This window comes from Megalopta genalis, chromosome 11 (assembly GCF_051020955.1).
Source record: "Megalopta genalis isolate 19385.01 chromosome 11, iyMegGena1_principal, whole genome shotgun sequence".
NCBI lineage: Eukaryota > Metazoa > Arthropoda > Insecta > Hymenoptera > Halictidae > Megalopta > Megalopta genalis.
In genome coordinates, this window is record NC_135023.1 from 8699568 (window position 1) to 8721722 (window position 22155).

The 22155-nt window shown below is 45.7% G+C and overlaps 1 protein-coding gene across 2 annotated transcripts in view; it reads right to left on the reverse strand.

Annotated features, from left to right (window-relative positions):
* LOC117226121 (protein daughterless) overlaps positions 1-22155 on the reverse strand; it is a 256921-nt gene that overhangs the window by 170968 nt on the left and 63798 nt on the right. The window contains exon 1 of one of the 2 annotated variants that reach the window (XM_033480160.2): positions 1311-2380. The exons of the other annotated variant lie outside the window; for it this stretch is intronic. Coding sequence (XP_033336051.1) covers positions 1311-1496 — 186 coding nt within the window. The 5' untranslated portion in view covers positions 1497-2380. Of the gene's footprint in view, positions 1-1310; positions 2381-22155 lie in introns of those variants that run through there. 2 annotated transcript variants of the gene reach the window in all.

The following is a 22155-nucleotide window of genomic DNA, read 5'->3' on the forward strand; positions in this document are numbered from 1 at the left end:
AAAAGAAAGAAGAGGGTGAATATTCTGTTCGGCAGTTAGAAGCTTGTTCTAGTTAATTAATAGTCCTCGAACGAGAACTTCTAACGGGGTTCCTCGTTCTTCGACGATATTTCTAAATAGCATCTTATTTTTCAACCCTCCGTGCACAATTTTTCAAACTAGATGACGAAACGTTTTCTATCAAACATTAACAACAGCCAGTTAAAATAGACCATCTAAGAATCATCAACGAGGATTTCCATCGTGTCGCAGAAAACTCTCAAAAAATTTCAACCCCTTTCAACCCCTTAGCACGGTTTCCCAGCCTAGATTAAGAACCATTTTGCTACTAAACATTAACAATTCGGAGCGAATTGGTCGGTTAACCGAATGAGAACCATCAGCGAGGATTCCGAGCTTCGAACAAAAACTTCCACGTTCCCTACAGCCCATTTCCTCAGCCCAGATAAGAAACCACTTTCTATCAAACGCGAGGAATTAACAGCATATTCCAGCCAGTCAAGAGACACCGTCCAACGACCATCAACGATGATTTCCCCCACCGAACAAAATTCCTCTTCCGAGCCCCATATGGCACGCAATTCCCCAACCCCTTGTTTATTACCCCTTATCGAATACAAACGTTATTCTGTCCTTTAAAATTGCAACAAAATTCTGACCTCTTGTCATCAATATTCAAGCGCTCGGGTCAACTTCGGCACACAAGTATCAATTTTCTTTCCCTTCCAAGAAATTATTGCAGTCGATTATAATACGATTATAATCGCAGCAACAGAGAACGGTGTCACAAGTATCAATTTTCTTTCCCTTCCAAGAAATTATTGCAGTCGATTATAACATTATAATATTAATAGTGTCTCAAGGGGTAAACCTAAGCAGGAAACAATAAAATAACAATAACAATTATCAGCTAGTTAATCAACTAGCCGCACAGCGACCGGTAATTCCCATCGTGGGACAAAAATTACCCTCGTCAACCCCGTACAGCCGCCGATTTCTCGGCCGCAGGGGGAAAAAATGGAGAACCTCCCCCTGTAAATCTTTAAGAATACGAATCCTGTTGCCGAGTGAACCGACCAGGGATCACCGGCGAATATTCCCCGCTCGAAAATTCCGCGTTCAACCCCCGCGTGTCGCGATTCCGTCGGGCAGAGGGAAACAAGAAAGCACAGCCTATTGATCGCGTTTGTTCCGAGATCGATGGAAATGTTTTCGCGAACGGACGCAACTGGTAGTCGACTCCGGGGGAGGGCACAGGGTGTATCGGGAACGGGGTAACAAAACGAAGCAGAGAGAAAGCGGTGTCTTACCTGCGCACCACCGCCGACGATCGACTGGTATGCGGACTGGAAGACGCTGCCGAGCTGCGTGAGCCCGTCGTCCTCCATCTGGAACATGATGTCGGCGCCGGGCGATCCGTTGTTGTTCAGATTGTTGTTGTTTACCATCAGCTTCTCCGTGCTGGCGACGTCGCGCAGTATCGTGTTCGACTGCATGTCGCGTCCACCGGTCGGGGAGGGCGCGAGGGGGCCACGGGGACAGGGGAGGAGGGGGCCGGGGAGAGGGTGGGTGGCTCGCGGATCGGCTTTCGCTGCTCTCTAGAGAAGAAGGTTAGAGGGTGGACGGAGGCCGGGTCGCCCAGGTGGTTCGCTATCAAATCTTGGTGACGATCGCGCCTCGACCGTGGTGTATCGCTCTCATCGTCCGGCTAGGCGGCCAGAGTCTGCTCGCCAGAGGGGTGGCTTTTATCCGGTGGTCTCCGCTGGACAGTGCGCGCACGTTCCGCGGATTTCGCGTAGCATATCAAGCCTCAGGCCGCTCCGACAGGGACTATATATCATATGTACCGGCACAGAGACGAGCGAAACAGGGTGTCCCTCGGGCTATCACACTTTTTTAGAGGCTCGGTAGAGCTGCACAAGGTTGTTCGGGTTCACAAGGTTCGACGCCGCCGCGTGCCACGAGGACGCATCGCGTACCACTGGCGTTCACCCGCGCGCGTCCACGCACACCATCCGACGCGCGGCGTCGCTTTCCTTTCTCGTTTTTTTTTCTTTTTTATCACGACGGTTCTGCGAACACACCTGTTCACGCGGAATTGTACCAGGAGCGGAGTGCGCGCCGGGGACGCCGTCGGGGACGCTCCAGAGCGACTGTTCCACCGCACCGGACGATCCCAAAACACAGCACTCGGCGAACCGTTCGCGGAGCGGCACTGTACAACAACCGCGACCCGACGGAACCGGCCTTCGGCCCGATGCCCGACAGCGAACTTCGAAGAAAGAAAAGATCGATCGGCGGGGGCCAGAAGCGAGAGCTGCGTGGAATGACGGCCAAGAGCGAGCACACGGGATCCTTCCTGTTCAGGGTACGCGACGAGACTGACGCTTCGCGAGGGGAGGCGGCCGCCCCACCCCTCCCCTTCCGGCTACGCCGACTCCCACCCCGAACGAGAACGCATCCCCTCCACCGGCGGACGGATGCGCGGCTAGCGACGGACGAACGAACCACTTATGTACTCTCGAATTTCTGCTCTAGAAGTTTAAATTGTTCTTCGATTTGTACAGGAAATTTTGCTGAATTTTACGAAGGTTTTTCAACGAGGAATGAGAGAATTTTGGGGAAGAGGGGGTGAGATTTTTCGAGCCTCGCGAATCCTTTTCGTGGTTGCCGACTGTCAACGATTGTGGAAACTTTGTGCAAACTCGGTCAAATTTGTTTGCAAATTTAGGGATTGTTGAAGAGAATTTGATGTGTTATTTTCATTGTTTAATGGACTCGCTGTGTGCTTGTTGATTTATTTATTTGATTTCGACGTGGTGGGAATATTATAAGTTCTCCCCAATTTTCCTTCTGGGTGCTAGCAAAAGTGGACAATTTTTTATAATTTAATACAAATGTAATTGATAATTTAATACATATGCAATTTATAATTTAATATTGTAATGTATATTATAATTTATAATTTAGTCGTATCTCCTCTTCCCAAATTGTCCATTTCTGCTCGCAAGCTGAAGGAAAATTAGGGAGATCATAGACACGCTTTGGAAACTGTTCGATTATGGTAGCCGGCGACTGAGGGTGCAGTTTCATCCAGGAGCTCGTGGAAAGTTCACGTCGGTTGAACTTTCGGGTAAGAATTGATAGCAAATTTTTAAATTCCCCATAGAGACGATATGAACATGATCAGAGCGACTTGAACTTGCGTGAACAGGAGGTTCGATTGTCAGAACCAGTTTCAAGTTCTCGGACGACTTGGTTTTTTCTGGAAGTTGGTCAGTTTGTCAAAAAGTTTCGCCATCGTCCGCGAAATTTTAATTTAAAATTAAAGTTCCTAATTAAGCTTCCTGAACGAATTTTAATCGTCCAGATTTTATTTTGCAAAAATATTGAACCACCGAAGTGGGGTTGCGATTTGACTGTGTCGGTCAGACTATTCTGTTCAACGCGATTTGCAGAATATTCGCAGAATAAGATTTTTAGGTCGCTAAATTTCAAATAAGTAAATTTATTAAAATAGAGTTTTCCTGTAACGCGTGTTGAACTCGGTAGAGAAACGTTTTCAATCGATGATTATTTTCACCGGTCTCGGATGAGACCGCGCTTGATGGCAGCGAGATGGATCGAAGATTTGCATGCGTTATAAATACTATAATAGCATACATTGACCAAAATAAAGTACGATTGGGTGCGACGAACGCTGGAGTCATTTGTTCTCCCAGGTGATTATTAATTCAGTGGCAGATTCAAAATTGCTGTCTATAGCACTATACAATGGGGTTAAATAATTTTTCTGCAAATATTTTAACAACAATCTCAATAACCTCTTCACAGCATCTAATACATTTTTATTTGTATAATAATAAATTTTAATTTAAGATATAATAATATCTTCAAATAAAATTTTATACTAAAACTACCCCCCGAATTTTTAATCTCCATACTTAAGCTATTGAACATAATCTATTAAATATTTCTGCTATTTCCTTAAACAAAATTCTATTTTTCTGTCATCGATAGTTAACCGTTAAATAAATATAAACACGCAGAAATGATCTTTGATTAATCATATTATAATAATATATTATAATACAATATTAAAACACAAAAATAAATCCTAAAACCTGACATAAAATCGTACTTTCCTATTACACCAATCGATTCTCTCGATTACTGATTAAAAAATGATAGCTGTAGCAACCGATAAAAGCATTTCTAAAGTAAACCAATCGATTTGAGAAAACGAGGGACGACGGAAGATTGCACATAAAAACGCGGTTCTTTCAAAGCCATCGCTAGACTCGGGCCTCTCAGTCCCTGCTCTCTCTCTCTCATTCTCTCTCCTCTCCCCTCGAGCCGGTACAACGTCGAACCGGAGAGCGTTTCGGCTCCCCCTTGACCCCCGTCTGCAGCTCACAGGAAGCAACCCCTAGCGCGAAGGGCCAGCGTTTTTGCCCGCAGAACCCGCCGCTCCGCTCGTGTAGCGACGAGACTGGGGAACGAGTGTGGGTGGACGGCTCCCCCCCTCTCTCTCTCTCGCTCCCTCTCTCTCTCCCACTCTTTTTCTCTCGGCCGTCCCGAAAACATCGGTCCACTTGTTGAGTCGGAAAGAGAACGAGAGAAAGAGAGCGAGGGAGAGCCGCGTCTTTTCCGGCGGCGCACGCGAAAGTGCCGGCGCGTCGGCGGAGACAAAAGCCGCGTTTACCCAGGAAGCCGGGCGGAGAGACGGCCACGAGGCTTTCGCGGATGCGAAATCGAACGAGCGCACTCGCCGCGACTGGGACACTCGCTCGCGTACGTGTACCGCACGGGAAGCACGCACTTTCCCGTTTCGCGAAATACCTTTCGCCTCCGTCCGGGCGAACCGGCCACCTTTCTTCGCCGATCGTACGATTTTAGGGTACCGTTGCTTGCTCCGCACGACTCATGCACGGGGAAGTTACGGGACCACCGTGCGGGTATTCTCCTCTCGCGAACACCGGTGAAGTCTGTCAGCGCGAGGACAGTTGTTCAAATTCTTCGTGGCAGCTCGGCTTCTTGCTTGGCCGATATGGGAGATTGATCTTGCCGTGCAGTTTCTCTGAATGGGTTCTTCAGAATACGTTTGTTTTTTGTTTTAGAAGATTGGTACAATTGGACGGTGCGAATAATTGTTAATGGTTTTCGTGAGAAAATGTGTCCTGTTTTTTTTGGTGAGGAGGTGGTAGAAACGATTTCCTGATGAATTTTCGTCTGATTATATTTAATATAATATTTAATATTGTTATATAATATTTAATATTACTTGTAATACTTAATATTACTATGTAATATTTAATATTGCTATATAATATTTAATATTATTATATAATATTGAATATTACTATATAATATTGAATATTACTATGTAATATTTAATATTGCTATATAATATTTAATATTACTATATAATATTCAATATTACTATGTAATATATTTAATATTGCTGTATAATATTTAATATTGCTATATAATATTTAATATTATTATATAATATTCAATATTGCTATATAATATTTAATATTGCTATATAATATTCAATATTACTATGTAATATTTAATATTGCTATATAATATTTAATATTGCTGTATAATATTTAATATTACTATATAATATATTTAATATTACTATATAATATTCAATATTACTCTATAATATTTAAATATTAAAGAATAGTAAACAGTTACTAAAAATTCTCCATGGAGGGTGATAGATCTCGTCCGTTTTCTTCGAGATGACAAAATAATTGGTCAGAGACATTCGCACTGCATAATCAGCGACATTGGTAATGTCTATAAAAAAAAAATGGCAATGTCCACAAAAAAAGATCGTTTTCGTAACATCCCAAAAATTAATATCGATTTGTCGATCTCCATAACACGCGCGCTTAACAAATTGCAAGAAATAAATCTTCGCGTAGCACATCTCCTCTAATGAGTACCACGGAATCTCGTGTCAGCTTAAAAGGGAAAAACGAAACGGTCAACATTCGCAAAAGTTGCGTCGCCCGATCCCCCCCCCCCCCCACGGTGTTCGTCCGTGGCATCGCCGAAAAATCGCGAGCTTGTTACGCGTTTCAACGAGCCGGAGAGGCCGTGCATCAATTCTGCGAACGGCCCCGGGGGCTATGTTGCGCCGTGTTGAAGCGTCGCTAAACGATCTGTTAGGCGAAAATATCTTCATTCCGCGGGGCGAAAGGGCCGCGACGATACCACGGTTTCGGAAAATCTGTCTCGGGAGACAAACGAGATACCTCCGTGGCGCCAAAGGTAGTGCTCGTTAGTTGGAAATTCGTGAGTAATTTTAGTGTCGTACCCACGCGACTGGCCGAACGTATATAATTACCTAACCTCACCCGACCCAATCTAACCCACTTGGCAAACGAACGAGAGTTCCAGTTTTCCCGGATTGAAATCCGGATATGACCAGCCGGACGTTCCTACAGGGAAAAAGAAGTTGCTCGATATACATCGGGGAACAACCTGGAATCTCGCTTCTCTCGGCGTCAGCCTCGATACAGCAATTTCTCCCGGAAATGCCGAATTTCGGGTTGCCGCGAATTTCCCTATGGGTCTACGCCTGTGGAATTGATTGCTACGTCGATGCTTAAGGGTCGATGATGCTTGGGAGTCGGTCAAGGTGCCGTGCGATGCAACGCGCGACGCGAATTCCCGGAAGACAATGCAAAATGGTCCGTTTTTTAAGAAATTATTACAATTGAGAAACTTTTACTACAGCAACGGGTTAATTGGTTCTATTGAGAAATTCTGCAACGATTTTTCAATTTGTAGACGTCAGAACGTTCCCAACATGTCCAAGAAATATTAGAAAATTATTTATTATTATGTTTTCCAATCGCAAGTTAATATTCGTGGAAATAATTATCCTTAGTTTAATCACGAATTAACGTACGATCACAGAGTTTTTAGCAGATGTTACGAAAGAATAGAAAGCTAATAGATTGCAAGAATCTGTTAATTCCTGCATCATTGTGCAAAAAGTTTCCAGAATCAGAAATTTAAATTCGATTTTAGAAAAATTGCAGAAAATTCAAAGAAATTGCAGGAAATCCAGAAAATTGCAGAAAATTCAAAGAAATTGCAGTAAATCCAGTAAAACTGCAGGAAATCCAGAAAAATTGCAATTAACCATTCAGCAGTTTCCGAAGGAGGATATATACATTGATATTCCTAAATAAATAAAGAAAAAACTTCACAGAAGTATAAAAAACATATAAAATATACAAAATACATATAAAATAAAATTACAGTAACATGCACACATTTCAAAGACACCCCAAAAGCCAACTTTTTAAAGACAAAGATCCAAAATTTAATTCAGCAGAAGGGTCGCAGCCATAAAAATGATACGCAGCTTCGTTCGCGTTTTACAACGCCAAAGAACTTTCGTCGGACGTCCAGGCGAGCCGGAAAGGATTTCGTCGTGCAATTAGGGCACTCCTAACGGGGTAAGACCGAAGGCAACAAGCGGCCAGCATTTTTTTCGTCGGCCGGGGCAAGGTGCGTCGAAAATGATATTCGGGAAGACCGTGGTGCCGGCGATCACGAGACGGTCCAGTGGCGCGACAAGTACCTTCCGAGATTTACAGCGGCCATATCGGTGGCGGCAAGTGCGCCGCGGGTGTCAAAGCACACCGGGGGACCCCCGTGGCAGGCGACGTAAAATTTTCCGGGGTCCCGGGCGATCGGGGTGCCCGGCGCAAGGTGGAGAAGCCAGAGACGAGAGGACGTTAAAACGGAGGCCGCGGTCGTTAAAACGGCCTCGGCGAGCACCGGCCGACTTTATCAACTGAATCAACGAATCGGTATTGCGCAACTGTTTATTTGAACAGCGCCGTTATTTATCTTCGGGCTTGACGAACTTTCTGCCGGCCGAGCTCGCCGCGACGCCTCGGTTCCCGTTTTCGAGTGCCCCGGGCCCGATAATACGCCGTGTCGATTACATCTCGGCGAAGATAAAATTCGGCCTCCGGCCATTGTCGAACGGATCGCGCGAGGCCCGGGGAACGCGACGCCCCTCGGCGGGCATTCGGCAGTCGTCTGCATTTCCGGCGGATTTAAAGCTACCGAACAGTGAAATTAATTGGCCCTATAAATGCGAGAAGAACGAATTTATTTCGGGACTGTAATAAGGCAATTGTTTCGATCGCGTTTCGCGAAAGCGTCCTCGCGATTTTTATGATCGTAAAACGAGTCGGTCGTTCGACCGTGGAAGGTTCATTTCAACCCTTACAGGACCGTAAGGGTTACTAACAGTAAATATTAGTATGTAATTATTTATTTTAGTTTGTTTAGACCGAAAATAATCGATAATTAAATGCGACAATCGTCAATCTTAAAATAGGGAGAAATGTTCCCCTTAGTCGCAAAGGGGTGGATCCTCGCTAAAAACCCGTCGATTGTCGGCAGAAAAATACTAATTGATTCGCAGTACTTTCGCTTGAACGAGATAATCAGAACCGTTCGTCGATGTCCATCGGCAGGTCGAGTCTATACGGCACATTTCTTACAGAAAGCTTTTCTCGTTAAAACATCGAAGAAACGAATACCAAGAGTCCCGCCGACGGTCCTGCGACGTTTTCCGAATTGGAGACAAAGGTTTCGACAAGTGGAGAATTCGGCAGTAAACCAGTAAACGGGGAACAAAAGGGCCGGGTGATTAGGTGGGCGAAGGGTCTGCGAAGTCAAGCCGAAGAACGACGGTGTCTTGCGGAAAGCAGTCAGGTGGAAAGAAACGATGAATACCTATAGCTGGTACCGGCTGTAAAATAATTAAAGGCGGGCAGCACCGTGCACTCCGAGTACGGAGTCAAAATAACCCTCTGGCACAATGAACCACCAGCCATGTACTGTTAGGGATACCTTGTACCTGACACAGCCTGCCCATGGGGATCCGAAGTTTCGCCCCTGTGGATGCCGTTGACCCGAACTACAGTAAATTCTACCTAATTGACGACCAGATTCTGCACAAAAATCGGCAATTTGGTATGGGGAGGTACCATTGTGCCAGCCTAACGGCTCCATTTTATAATAAGTATAATATATATATTATTGTTACATTATATTATTATATTATTTTATTTATATATTATTATATTATTACATTATATTGTTATATTGTATTATATTGTATTATATTATATTATATTATATTATATTATATTATATTATATTATATTATATTATATTATATTATATTATATTATATTATATTATATTACATTATATTATTATATTATATAATTTATAATTTAATTGCAGTATATATCATAATTCACAATTTAATCGTACCTCCTCTCCCCAAATTGCCCACATCTGTGTACAATCTGAGGGACAATTAGGGAGAATTCTGCAATTCTGAGCACAAACGAGCAAACCTTCCTATCATTTGCACCGTACGAAGGTCATATAATAATTAAAAAGCGTACTTTAAAAAAACCCTGAAAACGATGAAAAGACTTTTCAGACCCGCCGCTGCAATGCTCGTCGAACACCTCGTGGAAACGCATAGGCGTACCTGTACCCCACAGTCCCAGCTGGGAGGAGACCGTTCGAGGATCGATCGATCCGCTCCAACTGTTCTTCCCGGGGTTCGAAGCTGGGATCAAGTGTCTCCAATAGAAAGGTCCCCGTGACGATTGGTGTCAACTCGATGCTTCTATTCGGACTCGTCGCCATCGGAATACGTTTCGCGTGGTCCGACTGCTGGCGACGTGGGATCGTGGGTGAACAACTCGTACGATTCCACTCGGAACGATTGCTGCTAATTTTCGCTGACCCCCGGCGTGATAAGGACGCGATCGCCGCTCGAAAATTCTTCCTCTGCTCGCTCTTTTTCTACCGTTCGGAGCTCGGACGCGGTGGAGGAAGAAACGCGGACATCCGCGAGCTTTTTCTTTCGCCGGCAGCATCGGTCGGTAAAAGGTAAGCCGGCGTGTTTGCGAACACGTGAACTGGAGGGTAGACACTGTCGGAGGCTAAGTATTATACTTGAAGAGTTTCAACTTTCCCGGCGACTTTTCACCTCTGGACACTATGTACCTCGAACGTCGGACTCGCGATACGAACGACTTTCAACTGAGTAGATAAACGAATGCGGATTTTGCGTTGGTTTATTTAAGCTCGGATGAAATTCCGACGTTTCTTTTTTTGGTAACAATTTGATCGATTTTTAGGCACTTATGACGTGTGTGCAAGTGTAAATCGATCGAGATTAATGGTGTTTTCATTCGATCTTCGTCGAAATGTATTGAGAGAGGAAACCCATTCGGGGCATTCATGGTCAATGTAATTAATAAGAACAGAATGATTAGAAATGGAAATTTTTACAGCAACGAGAGCAATTTTTTTCTGCGATTGCCAAATCTCCCGACGGAATTTACACTGTGCGCTCTGTAAATAAATTATTCGTTTGTATTATATTCTGTAATCCGATAAGCGATTTAGCTCGTATAATAAATAAATAAATAATAATAGTAATGAACAATCTTCTAGTTAATCGAAGCTATTTTTCTATTGTTTTACTGTGATCGTCAGAAAGTGGACAGGGCGTAAAAACGTTAAAAAATGGCATACAAGTAAATAAATATATTAAATATATTAAATATATCAAAAATATATCAAAAATATATTAAATATATCAAAAATATATCAAAAATATATCGAAAATATATTAAATATATCAAAAATATATTAAAAGTATATTAAAACATAACATCAAAATATATCAATACATATAAAAATATACATTAAAACAAGTGAAATAATTAAACAAAATTACCGAATAAATTCTACGAAATAACCAAAGACTCTAAACGATCTCAACGATAAATTTCAGAGCGAACAACGCACCCGTTACAAAACAATAACACTCCTCGTTCCTCGCAGCGAGTAAAACGCGAGACACGCGGTTACGATCCGGACCAATGAAGCCGCCCTAACCTCTGCGCACCCATAACCCTTTAACCAGAGTGCAATGCGTTGTGCGGTAGGTGTTCGGCCAGGGTCGACGAAACGTTTCGAAATAATTCCACGTGTCGGCTGTGTCGTCGGTTCGGCGAGCAGCAAGAAATCAAACGGAGGGGGAGAAAAAAGGCTGTGCAGAGGGGGGGGGAAGGGGTTCGTTGGGTGGCTCGCGCGACTCCGTGCGCGGAGGAGCAATGTAACCTGGCGGCGGCGGGGATCGTTTCGTCATTGGCGGCGGGCAACAAATAATTAGGTAACCTCGCCAGGCCAACTGTGTAAACTGCGGGTCTCGCGATCGTCCGCTCTCCGCGTCTCTCCGCGCCGCGGAGACACATCGAAAGTACAAGGGAGGAGGAGGAGGAGAGAGACCGAGGACGGAGAGAGGAGGATCGGGAAGAAACGGAGACGAGAAAGAAAGGTGGAGAGTCGTCGACCCGGACGCCTCTTCTTCTCGTTCGTCGTGTTCGTCGCCGCGTGGTCCCTCCCCGTTCTTCACGAGCTCGGCGTGCCCCGGCGCAAAGAACGAAAGGAAGAAAAACGAGTTGGAGAGAGAGAGAGAAAGAAAGAGAGAGACAGAGTAAGGAGAGAGACTAAGGAGAGAGAGAGAGACAGGGAGATAGAGTGAGGAGAGAGAGAGACAGAGAGACAGAGAGATAGAGTGAGGAGAGAGAGAGAGAGAGAGAGAAGAGCGAAGAATGGAGAAGCGAGAGAGACATAGAGTGACTGAGAGAATGACTGAGAGAGTGATAGAGAAAGAAAAGGGCAGAGAATGGAGAAGTGAGAGAGAGAGAGGGAGAGAGATAAAAAATAATCATAAGACCGCTGTCGGTCGTTGTCGGCTGATGCTCCTTGTCGAGGCGTTTCTCGCGAGGACACGGCAAAAAGCCCACGCGAGCAAGAAGACGGAACTCCGACGTTGCCTCGTGCCATTACCAGCCGAACCCGCGCGCCAGCGAGCTGATATAATTAAGGCCGATCGTTAGATAACGCGAAAATTGACTGAGATCGAAATTCGACGATAAGCAGCGGCCGGGACCGGCTCGGGGAAAGTACCGAACCCCGGCGATCCGATTCGGCCACCGACAGCAGAAACGCGAAGTCGAGGCTGTTCGCCGTGTAAACGCGTCGAGGAAGTCGAGCTAAGTAACCCTTTTTTTACGAGCAGGTAACTCCGCGGACGCGAGATGATCTTACGGGATGATCTACGGAACAGCGATCTACGGGATGATCTACGGATCTCTGCGATTTTTACTCGCTTGCGAATCGAATTTCGTTCGTTTATTTAGGTTGTTTGCTCGTCGTAGATGAAGATCGAGATGAAGATGAACCGTGTTGCGATTGGTTATCGTTGGGGACAAATGCGAGTGGACTAACTTTTTAGCTTTCAAAGAGGAATAACTTTTTTCAGATTCGATCGAATGATTCGAAGTTTCGATTTCTTTTTTATTTGCGATGTCAGGATGACATCGGTTCGCTGGAGAACGAATGAACGAAAATTTTGTCGTATATTATTATTTCAGGATAATTGAGAGATTGAAAAGTTATTTCAACTTGTTTGCAAGTGTCTTTTTTGTACGAGCTTGTAACGAAAATATGAATCAAATGCAAATCGTCGAGATCGTGTCTAAGGAGTATAAATTATATAAAATATATAACATATATAATATGTATATAATATGTATGATAATTATAATATATAATATATATAATATTTATAATATGAATATAATATACACAATTATCCATATATGTATAAATTGTATGTTATCCAATTATTGCTTCGAACTAGAAAAGAGGAGTCCCGAAAATGTGTTCGTCGTTCGCGCAGCCTCCGAAACGAACCCCGTAGCCGCGAAACGTCGAATTAATTTACAATTATCGATATCGTGCCGAATGGAATGTTCGATTCAATTTTATTCGATCGATGGCAGCCGCGCGTCTTGACAATAGCTACAGCGCGGACGTCAGACGTTTACGGAAATTGTTATTCCGGATCGATTCGCGATGGAAGCGAGAGATTAATCGAAATTTTCTTTGACGAGGACTGTCAGGAAATGTATGGCGATCCCGAAGCCGGCGGCAAGGCAAGTTTAACGCGAGATCCTCCTCCTGTGTTTTATTGATTTCAGATGCCGGGATTATGGTGGTCCGCGGATTTACGGGGGGTGGGTGGAACACCGTCCGGAACGGAACGACACATCCAGAGGAACCGGTGAACGAAATGAAATAGCGTGCGAAGAGATCGGTAAATGTAATTATCGTTACGACCTGTTTTTCGAAAGGGCCGAGCAGACAGTTACAACAGCTGTCCACCCCGTTCTTCATGGTCACGTGTAATGAATCCGGAGTAATTGCAGCAAACTGGACAGCTATTATGACGGATAGAGCATAGAGGCCGGATCTCCGCTCTTTTCCAGAACAGGCCACGGCGGTCGCCCGGGATTAGCTATAACCGAACGTTTAAATGCTAATAAAGAACCGCTAAAGAAGTGGCTTCCATCGTAAAATCAGCCGTTTCGCAAATGAGATCCGAGCAATTACATTCGCCGTTCTAAGACGGCGAACGCGCGACCGACCGCGCGTTTTCGACCGATGCGAGATGCGATAAAACGGTGACGTTAACAAATACAAGCCGGCATTTCTATTTTATCATCGTCGTAAAGACGACGTTTTCAGTCAAACGAAGCCCTGTACGTTTTTCTCTTCTTTTCTTTTCTTTTTTTCTTTCTTTTTTCCCAGCCGATCGAAACGAGAATCAAACGAGGCGAGAGAGGGGAAACAAGAAAGGTTCGACCGATTTAATCGGAGATAAACCGAAATTCTTCCTCGACGAGATTCGACGACTATCAAAGTCGAATTGCGATGCCGTCCCGCGACTATACTGAGAACGCGAGCCTACTCACATTATCCGGCAACGGCCGTATTATAATCGTGGCGGAAATGAAACGATCGCCAAATTACGATTCTTAGCCTCTTATTACCCGTACGCAATTAACTCTTTCGTGATTCCGTCGAGGGTATCCCCTCGTTAATGATTTTTATATTTTTTTCTTTTTTTTCGAGGAAGCATTCTTTACGCATTCAGCATCGAACGAGCACTATCTAGAAGACAATAGGTCTCGTTTGCGAATATTATCTGCGTTATCGCGATCTACGTTCGCCATTTTCACGATTTCATTTCAAGTTAGAAGAAACTCTATCGGCGGTACTCTATTTCATGGCTGGTGTTATTAAAACGAAAAGATATTTCACGTTGCTATTATATATATTATATATAATTTTATTATATATTACATTATATTATATTATATTATATTATATATTATATATTATATATTATTTTATTATATATATTATATTTGCTAAAACAATTCTAACGTTTCGCAGTGTCAAAACGAAATATTTGTTTCAAACTTTATATTCGCGGATTGTCAAAACAGAATACTTTGTCCGCCGAAATTTTCCGCGCTATTCGACATACTATTTCCTTCGAACCTCGAACAATCTATTATTAGCATCTCAAATATTTGATCTATGAACGTTCCCAGCTGCGAAGGACGCCGTAAAACGATCAAAATTCTCAACTCTTTCCGCCGCGAGACGCGTGAAGGACAAAACTGACCCACGCGAAACACCCTTCGCGCACTTCGATCCCAACAGGCACCAAGAGGATCCAACCGTCATCCGAAAGATGCCACGTTCCCTTTTCACCTGATCGGAGCGCGAAAGCCACCCCCTATCGGTCGCGGGCTCGCGAAGAATCGTCGCGGCACCGTAGTTCCATAAAAGTGATTTAATTCCCGGGAACAACTCGTTCTCGGGAAGGGCGGCCGGCTAAAAGGTAATAGTTAATAACACAGCGCAGCTGAAAAGGGGATTCGGTAATCCGCTTCTAATTTCTAAAACAAAGACAGCGGAAGAAGCGAGGGTGCGGAGGTGGAGGAGGAGCGGCGACGGAAGAGGAGACGTAGAAGGCCGTGGCGGATCGAGGACGAGAAAGTGAAAGAAGGACGCTAGCTCGCGGTGGATCGAGAGAGAGTGAGAGTGACAGAGAGAGAGAGAGAGAGAGAGAGAGAGAGACATCGGGGACGGTAAGGGTTGCGAGGGGTTCGGGAGAACAGAGGAAGCTGGTCCAGGGGCGTGGAAGGGAGAGAGAAAGAGAAATATTCTCTCGTTGAGGCGAACCCGAGATCCCGAGAGTTCGGTGGGTTTTCAGGGGCGGGGAGAGACAGGGAGGGAGCTAAAGAGAGCTGGAGATAGAGAGATAGAGAGCTAGAGAGAGAGAGAGCTAGAGAGAGCGAGAGAGAGAGCTACAGAGAGAGAGAAAGAGAGGAGGAGGAGGAGCTGGAGAGAGAGAGAGACAGCAGAAGCTACAGAGAGCGAAAGAGCGAGAGCAAGAGAGAGCGAGATCCAGAGAGCGAGAGAGCAGGAGAGAGCGTGAGCCAGAGCGAGAGAGCAAGAGAGAGCGAATGCCAGAGAGCGAGAGAGAGAGATCGGTAAGGGTAGACGTGGAAAGAGGGCTGAAATTGGGGGCGGTCTGCTCGGAGGGGAGCCTGCGGAGGGAGCAGGCAGGGTTCCACCCTGGAACACATTAACTGCAGGGCGACGGGGTATATAGAGATGGGTTGGGGCCGACGCCACTGGCGTAAGCTCAATGGAAAACGGGATTGCTCGGTAGCGTAGCATGAAGACGGCTTAATCTGACCTTTCTTGCGAGTCACGGAGGTGTACTCGAGCAACTGGCTTGTGTACTCGACACGAGGCACACACCTCGAGCACCAGAGCTACCCCCAGCCCAGAGATTATCGGGACGACTCGTCGCGATGCCCTATTCCGCCGGCCGGGCCGAGACTTATCGCGCGGAGAAAAGGAAATAGCCCGGAGATCGTTCGCCAGCGATTTACCGGAGACCGAATTTTGAAAAGGAGGAGAAATTCGGCGATCGGTCCACCGTCGCCCTGTTCGACGCCTTGTTTCGTGGGCCCCGGAGGGTGCACCGGACGATACGATCGCGTGTTGGGAAGATAATGTCTCTCTAATTGACGCTCGGATTGTCCACGAAAATGGACAATTTGGGAAGAGGAGATACGAATATTCGAGCTTTTAGGGTCGCTTTTATGGTCATTCTTTCTCAACAATTATAAAAACGGGCTACAAGGCTCGGATAATCGTATCTCCTCTTCCCAAATTATCCAATTTAGTGGACAATCTGAGCGTCAGTAAGGGAGACATTACTGTACTTCGACCAAGCGCACAATATTCAGAGTTCAGTTTGCGTCGCGAACTCGGTTCGAGTTGGATTCGCGGCGTTCAATTTGGTTTACTCTTGCATTTCTTTGGTCGGATTCGGTTCGATTCGGCTTGTACACTTTCGGATTGTGCTACGAGCACTGTATACTGCGGGATTTTTATAGCAAGGTTTTTATTCTTGCGGTACGCGAATGGAAAATCTGTGTTCGATTCGGCTCGAAGGAGCTCGAACGAAAAGTCTGCAATGATTCGCAAGCGACTCAGAACGCGTTAACTGCTTTAGGCACGGTGGGATTAAAAAAGTCCTATCCTTTTGATGCACAGTGGGACATTTTTAGATCCACCTTGAAATACTGCAATAGCTGCATGCGCATTCATGAACCCATGGGACTATTAGGAATGCGTGGGAACCCACGCTGGGACTACTCGAATCCCAGCCTATAAAAACAAATTGAATCGAATTATCTATCTTCTTATGTTTTATACATTACACGATCCCTTTGTTAATCAAAATACACTAATTTCGTTTAATTTAAAACGCGATAAAAAGTTTCCGTGCAACGAAATGGGTCTATTTTATTCCCTGAAATCCCGTGAAACCCGGAAGGGTTAAAACACGCGAACGCTAAAAACGGACAGTTCTGGCAGGTTAAAACGAGTCGCGGGTCTCCGGACAGGCCCGCGCAGAAACACAGTCGAGCACGCTGTTACGGAGGTCCGGCACGTAAACCGGCGTCTCCCGGAGAATTTGCAAAGGCCGTGGAACAATCGTTGAAGGATTGGAGGCCGACTCGTTGGCCGCGTTAAGAGAGAGTCCGCTGAATGAGGAAATAAATCTCGCAGAGGCAGTGGCTGGTGGCTGCGTTCCGGGTTCCATCGTTACTTATCCTGCTAATTAAGCCACTAACGAAGGGTCAATTTTCGATAGATTTATGCACCGGTTACGACGGCGACGGTACAGAGGAAAGAATCACTGCGTGACTCGCCGTGGAGCAACGGCCAACGGCCAACGGCAAACAGCAACGGCAGCTCCCGTCGTTAACGGGGGCCTCCATATCTAATCTCTCTCTAATTAATTCTTTTTAATTCGCTCTCGGTGCCGGCCTGCTCGAGACGGACGCAGAAGAACCGAGAGCAGCGCTCGCTCGATCGCGCTCGATCCCTCGATCGCTCGCGCTCGCGCGCGCGCGCGGTCTCTCATTGTAAGATCCGCGAGATTAATCCCGATTAGCCTTAATCGAGGCTGGTCTAGCGGTGTATCTGCCCCCTTCCCGCGATCGATTCGTCCAAATATAGATCGACCTAACGAATCTCGATCGCGGAGAGCCGGCGCACGACGTTGTATCCCGGCACGTCGATTCCTAGATCCTCGTTTGCACCGCCAACGGGAAAGACAAGAAAATAGACTCGAGGGAGAGAGAGAGGAAGAAAGAGAGAGAGACAGAGAGAGGAGAGAAACGGTATAATACCAGCATATGTACACACGGTTTCTAGGTGGATGAAGCCGAGTGTCCTAAAAAGGAGACGAAAGCCAACGACCATATCGAGAGAGACGTGTCCCTCGTTTGCTCGCCATTCTATTTTCTTTTTAGATCGCTTTAGCGGCTCGAGACCGATCGCCGCGCTTATCGATCGTTCTGCTTCACGGAGGATTTTCATCCGACGGAATGAACGCCGGCTGTTCGCTTAGCTCTCGGCTCCATGCGATGCTCAGAGGCGACTGTAGTAATGTCTCTCTAATTGACGCTCAGATTGTCCACGAAAATGGACGATTTTGGAAAAGGAGATACGATTTTTCGAGCCTTGTGGCTCGTTTTTTATGGTTATCGATCAACAGCTATAAAAACGAGTTGCAAGGCTCGAATAATCGTATCTCCTCTTCCCAAATTTTTGTGCACAATCTGAGCGTTAGTAAGGGAGACATACTGTACATCTGAACGCCGCGGAGAAGAATCTCGTGCGCGAGTTTCGCACAAATTTAGGCTCGCAGAGTACGCCTCCATCGTTCTAATTATTCCAGGATTTTTCCGTGTCGACGATTCATTGCGATGCTATTTCGACGGACACGAGACTGCGCGAATCGAGGCAGTAAAGATCATTAAGATTTAGAAACGTCGATGGTCAATTTCTTAGAATCAACTTTTTTGGTATAGTACTTTTTAGGACACTCTTATCGCGTCGTACCCTTGTCAAATATTCGAACAACTTCGCCAGAATGTGCGCAAACGTTCTAGACGAACGGCTTCCGCGATCAAAAACGCGTTCCCGCGTTCGCCGACTCGACTTTTTCGATTATTTCGCATTCGCGGCAAAAAGTGCGTGAACCGAGAACGGCGGAGCAAAATTGACGGGAATTAAAAACGTCGATCGCAACCTGTTACAATTATTTCAGAGAGAAAGTAGACTGTCCGCGAGTCCGACTCCGTGTTGCAATCGGCGCGTACGATTTTCATTCGGCGTAAATGCTCGCGGTCGAGACGGCGTAACGCGTGTGCGCCGAGTAAGTAACGGAGAACGCGATCGTTAATTGAAAAGACCGATCGTTCCGGCAGAAAGAGAAGCAAATTGACAGCGTGCCACGAGAAAAACCGCGAGTTATCCAACGTTCGTACGATCTCGCGAGGAAAACGCAACCGCGGCGGTTGCGTCCGGCAGAAAGAATCGCGAACGGCGATGTCGGAGAAACGAGGACGACGCGGGGCATTTTCGAGAGCAGCGGGAAGGACACGGCCTGGCTCGAATCGTCTCCTTGGCGGCTCGCTAGCTACGCCAATGCGAGACACTGAACGAGGGGTGGCAGGAGCACTAGTAGCGTAGTTAGGGGTGGCTCGGTAGGGATGCTTTAGGGTGAGATTTAGTACCAACCTCCGCCGCTTAGTCTACCCATCTTGGCTGTAGTGCGCGGCGGCCGTACGTCCCCCGAACTATAGTCGATACTCATGAGAAATATCAAACTACTGCAAAATATTGTCCCGGCGAATTGATCGGTTCCCCGATTTTCCTTCGTCAGCGCGGCCCGATCGCGTCGCGGCGGTTCGTGCACACGAATGTACGCGCGCGAATACAACCTTATACACGTACAAACACGCGTGTATATATGTATATGTACACAGGCACACGTATATACACGCATACGTAGAGAGAGAGAGAGAGAGAGAGAGAGAGAGAGAGAGAGAGAGAGAGAGGGAGAGAGCGGGCCAGCCGATGGGCCAAACTTCGGGGACGCAGTTACGGAATAACGCGGATCAACGGTGACCCGGGAGCGTCGTTTATCCGGGCAGGATTAAACCGAACTCGAGGAATCGATTCTCATGGTATGTATTCGGAAACAAAGCTGCCCGTCCCCCACGACGATCGATCTGAATTATTTCGCCGGGATCGACATTGTTTCCGAACTAATAGCCGACGCGACGCCGAAAGAGCTATCCGCGGTTCAAACCCTTGCGCGGAAGGGTGCTCTGCTAATTTTTCGGAATTCTCGACGATACGCATTCGCGGAATCACCTAGGATCTTTATTCTTTTTTACAACTTTAACGCGTTCGCCATTTATGCGTCGATTTTGTACTCCACGATTTTGTATTTTACGCGAAGAACGTCGAGTGAATTTTGAGAGCTTGATTATCGAAAATTGTAACACGTTGCATTGTATTTGCGGAATTTGTAGCGTGTCTTGGACGATGGTTTTATCATGTTTTATGAGAGGATGCGAGTAAATAAATGTAAATTTTCTGTAATTGTCGCTCAACGTGTACAGTAAATTGCGGCTCGTTTTCACAGTTGTTGATAATCGATGACTATAAGAATGAGCTGCAAGATTATTCTACTCTTCCAAAATTGTTCATTTCTTGCGTTAATCGCAAGATACAGAAGCTGCGCGAACATTTCTTTACTTCTTCAATTAATTCACTGACTCGAAAGTCATTCGATCTGCTCATTTTTGTTGCAAATGCATCAAATCCGCGTTCTAGTAATTACAGTCAATTTTCCCCAATTTTTCGTCAGCTTGTAAACAAAAATGGACAATTTGGGAAGAATTTTTATAGCTATTGCGATAGAAGATTTTATTTATAGAAGATAGATATTATTTTATAGAAGATTTACTTGTATTTGTTATCTCAGGATACTGATATTTTTCTCAGTATAAATAATTTCGTATAAACATTAAAAAATCACCACTTTTCATTACGGTAAAGTGACTTATGCCACTTTCAAAATAAGCTCATATATAAATTATGAAACAAATGAAAGTTCCGCATAGCGCGAAGAGTCAGAGTCGTCAGTCCATCGATACGATTATTAAACGGGCTTCTTATTTACCTCTTCGCGTTCTCTTGATTGTCTCGTGAAAAAAGACGTCGCCGCGAGGCCGTCGTCCGCGAGGAGGATCGCGCGAGACCGACCGCGATTACCGATTCCCCGTAAATTACGAAACGAACCGAAGTTTCTCTCCGGATCGTTAAAACGCGCAGTCCATCGGCCGGACGATCATCAGGTAATCAGCATAAATTATTATCGCGCGCGAGCAATAATTATCGCGTGTCGTCTAAGCGGGATAATTCGAGGCGTCCAAAGTTTCGCGTCGAATATCCGTCGGCCCGGCGAGGAGAGCACGGAAGTCGCGGGGATGTTAAACGGGACAGCAAATTGACAACGAAGAAGGAAAATGCTTCGCAGCCGGAAGAGGCATCGCTCTGCGCGCCGGGAGCGGAGAGGGTGCGGACGAGGATACAAGGTCGTACGAGCAGGCGTAGGTCGATCGTAATAAATTACCGGGAAAGTTGGATACACGCGAGCCGCCTCTCTGTGCACGGGGTGGCGAGCAACCCCCGCCCGCCGCCCCTCCGTGGTTATCCATCCTGGTTTCACCCTACTCGCTGTTATCTTATATGGCCGTACTTAGGGTACATTACCCGGAATACGAAGGTACCGAGCCCCGAAATTTCTATTAGTTCTACAGGAGGGAACCACTTCGCGAAATGGGACCCTTAAGTCGCTACCGCGCGGCGGCCCGATACACGAGAAAGAATCCTCGGCGAGGTCTCCGTTTCCAGTGGAAACACCGTTCGATTATTTATACTATCATCCCCCTCCACGGGGGATGGTGGGACGCTCGCTACGCGAAATCTTCGCGCGGGATATTTCTCGCGGACCTGATCGTTGCTCGAGCACGGAATATTGGAACCAAATTCTGCCGAATTTTTCTGTGGCTTGTGAACGAAAACGGACGATTTGGCTGGTTGTTATAGTTGTTTGTTTGTCAAGGATTATAAGAACGATGCGCAAGCCTCGAATAATCGTACCTTCTCGTTCCAAATGATCCATTTTTGTTTGGAAGATGAAGGAAGATCAGGGAGAATCGACTGCAATGCTTTCTTTAAAAATTCCTAGCACTTGCGGGGTTGGATTGCAAGTTTACAGAGTTTTGCACACGTTTAAAGAGTGCTTTAACAAACATATAAAAATAGATTCTCAGCTTTTATTCATATAAAAATAGATTCTCGTTCAACAAGATGCGATATTTTCTTCGACGACGGTCTCCTCGAGCAGAGCCAAACAATGGTCTCGAATGTCGTCTGTATATGCAGGAATGTCTGCGCCTGGTTCTCAGCTTCGATCGTTTTTAATTGCTTCGGGGTTTAATCAGCTTTTTATCGTTCGTCGACGTTCACCGTGCGTTTCTGCGGATTTTTATGCGGTATAAAAATCGTCCCGGTTAATTGGAAGACGTGGAAACTGCGGGATACGTTTATTTCTTTTCCTAATTGTTCCGATAAGCTGACGAGCCAATGGAATAACAGTATCAGCATTACAATTGCATAGTTGCAAATGCGAATAAAACGTCCTGAAAGGATCCGGCGCGTACTTAGAAAATGGCCGCAAAGGCCTACGAAGATGATATC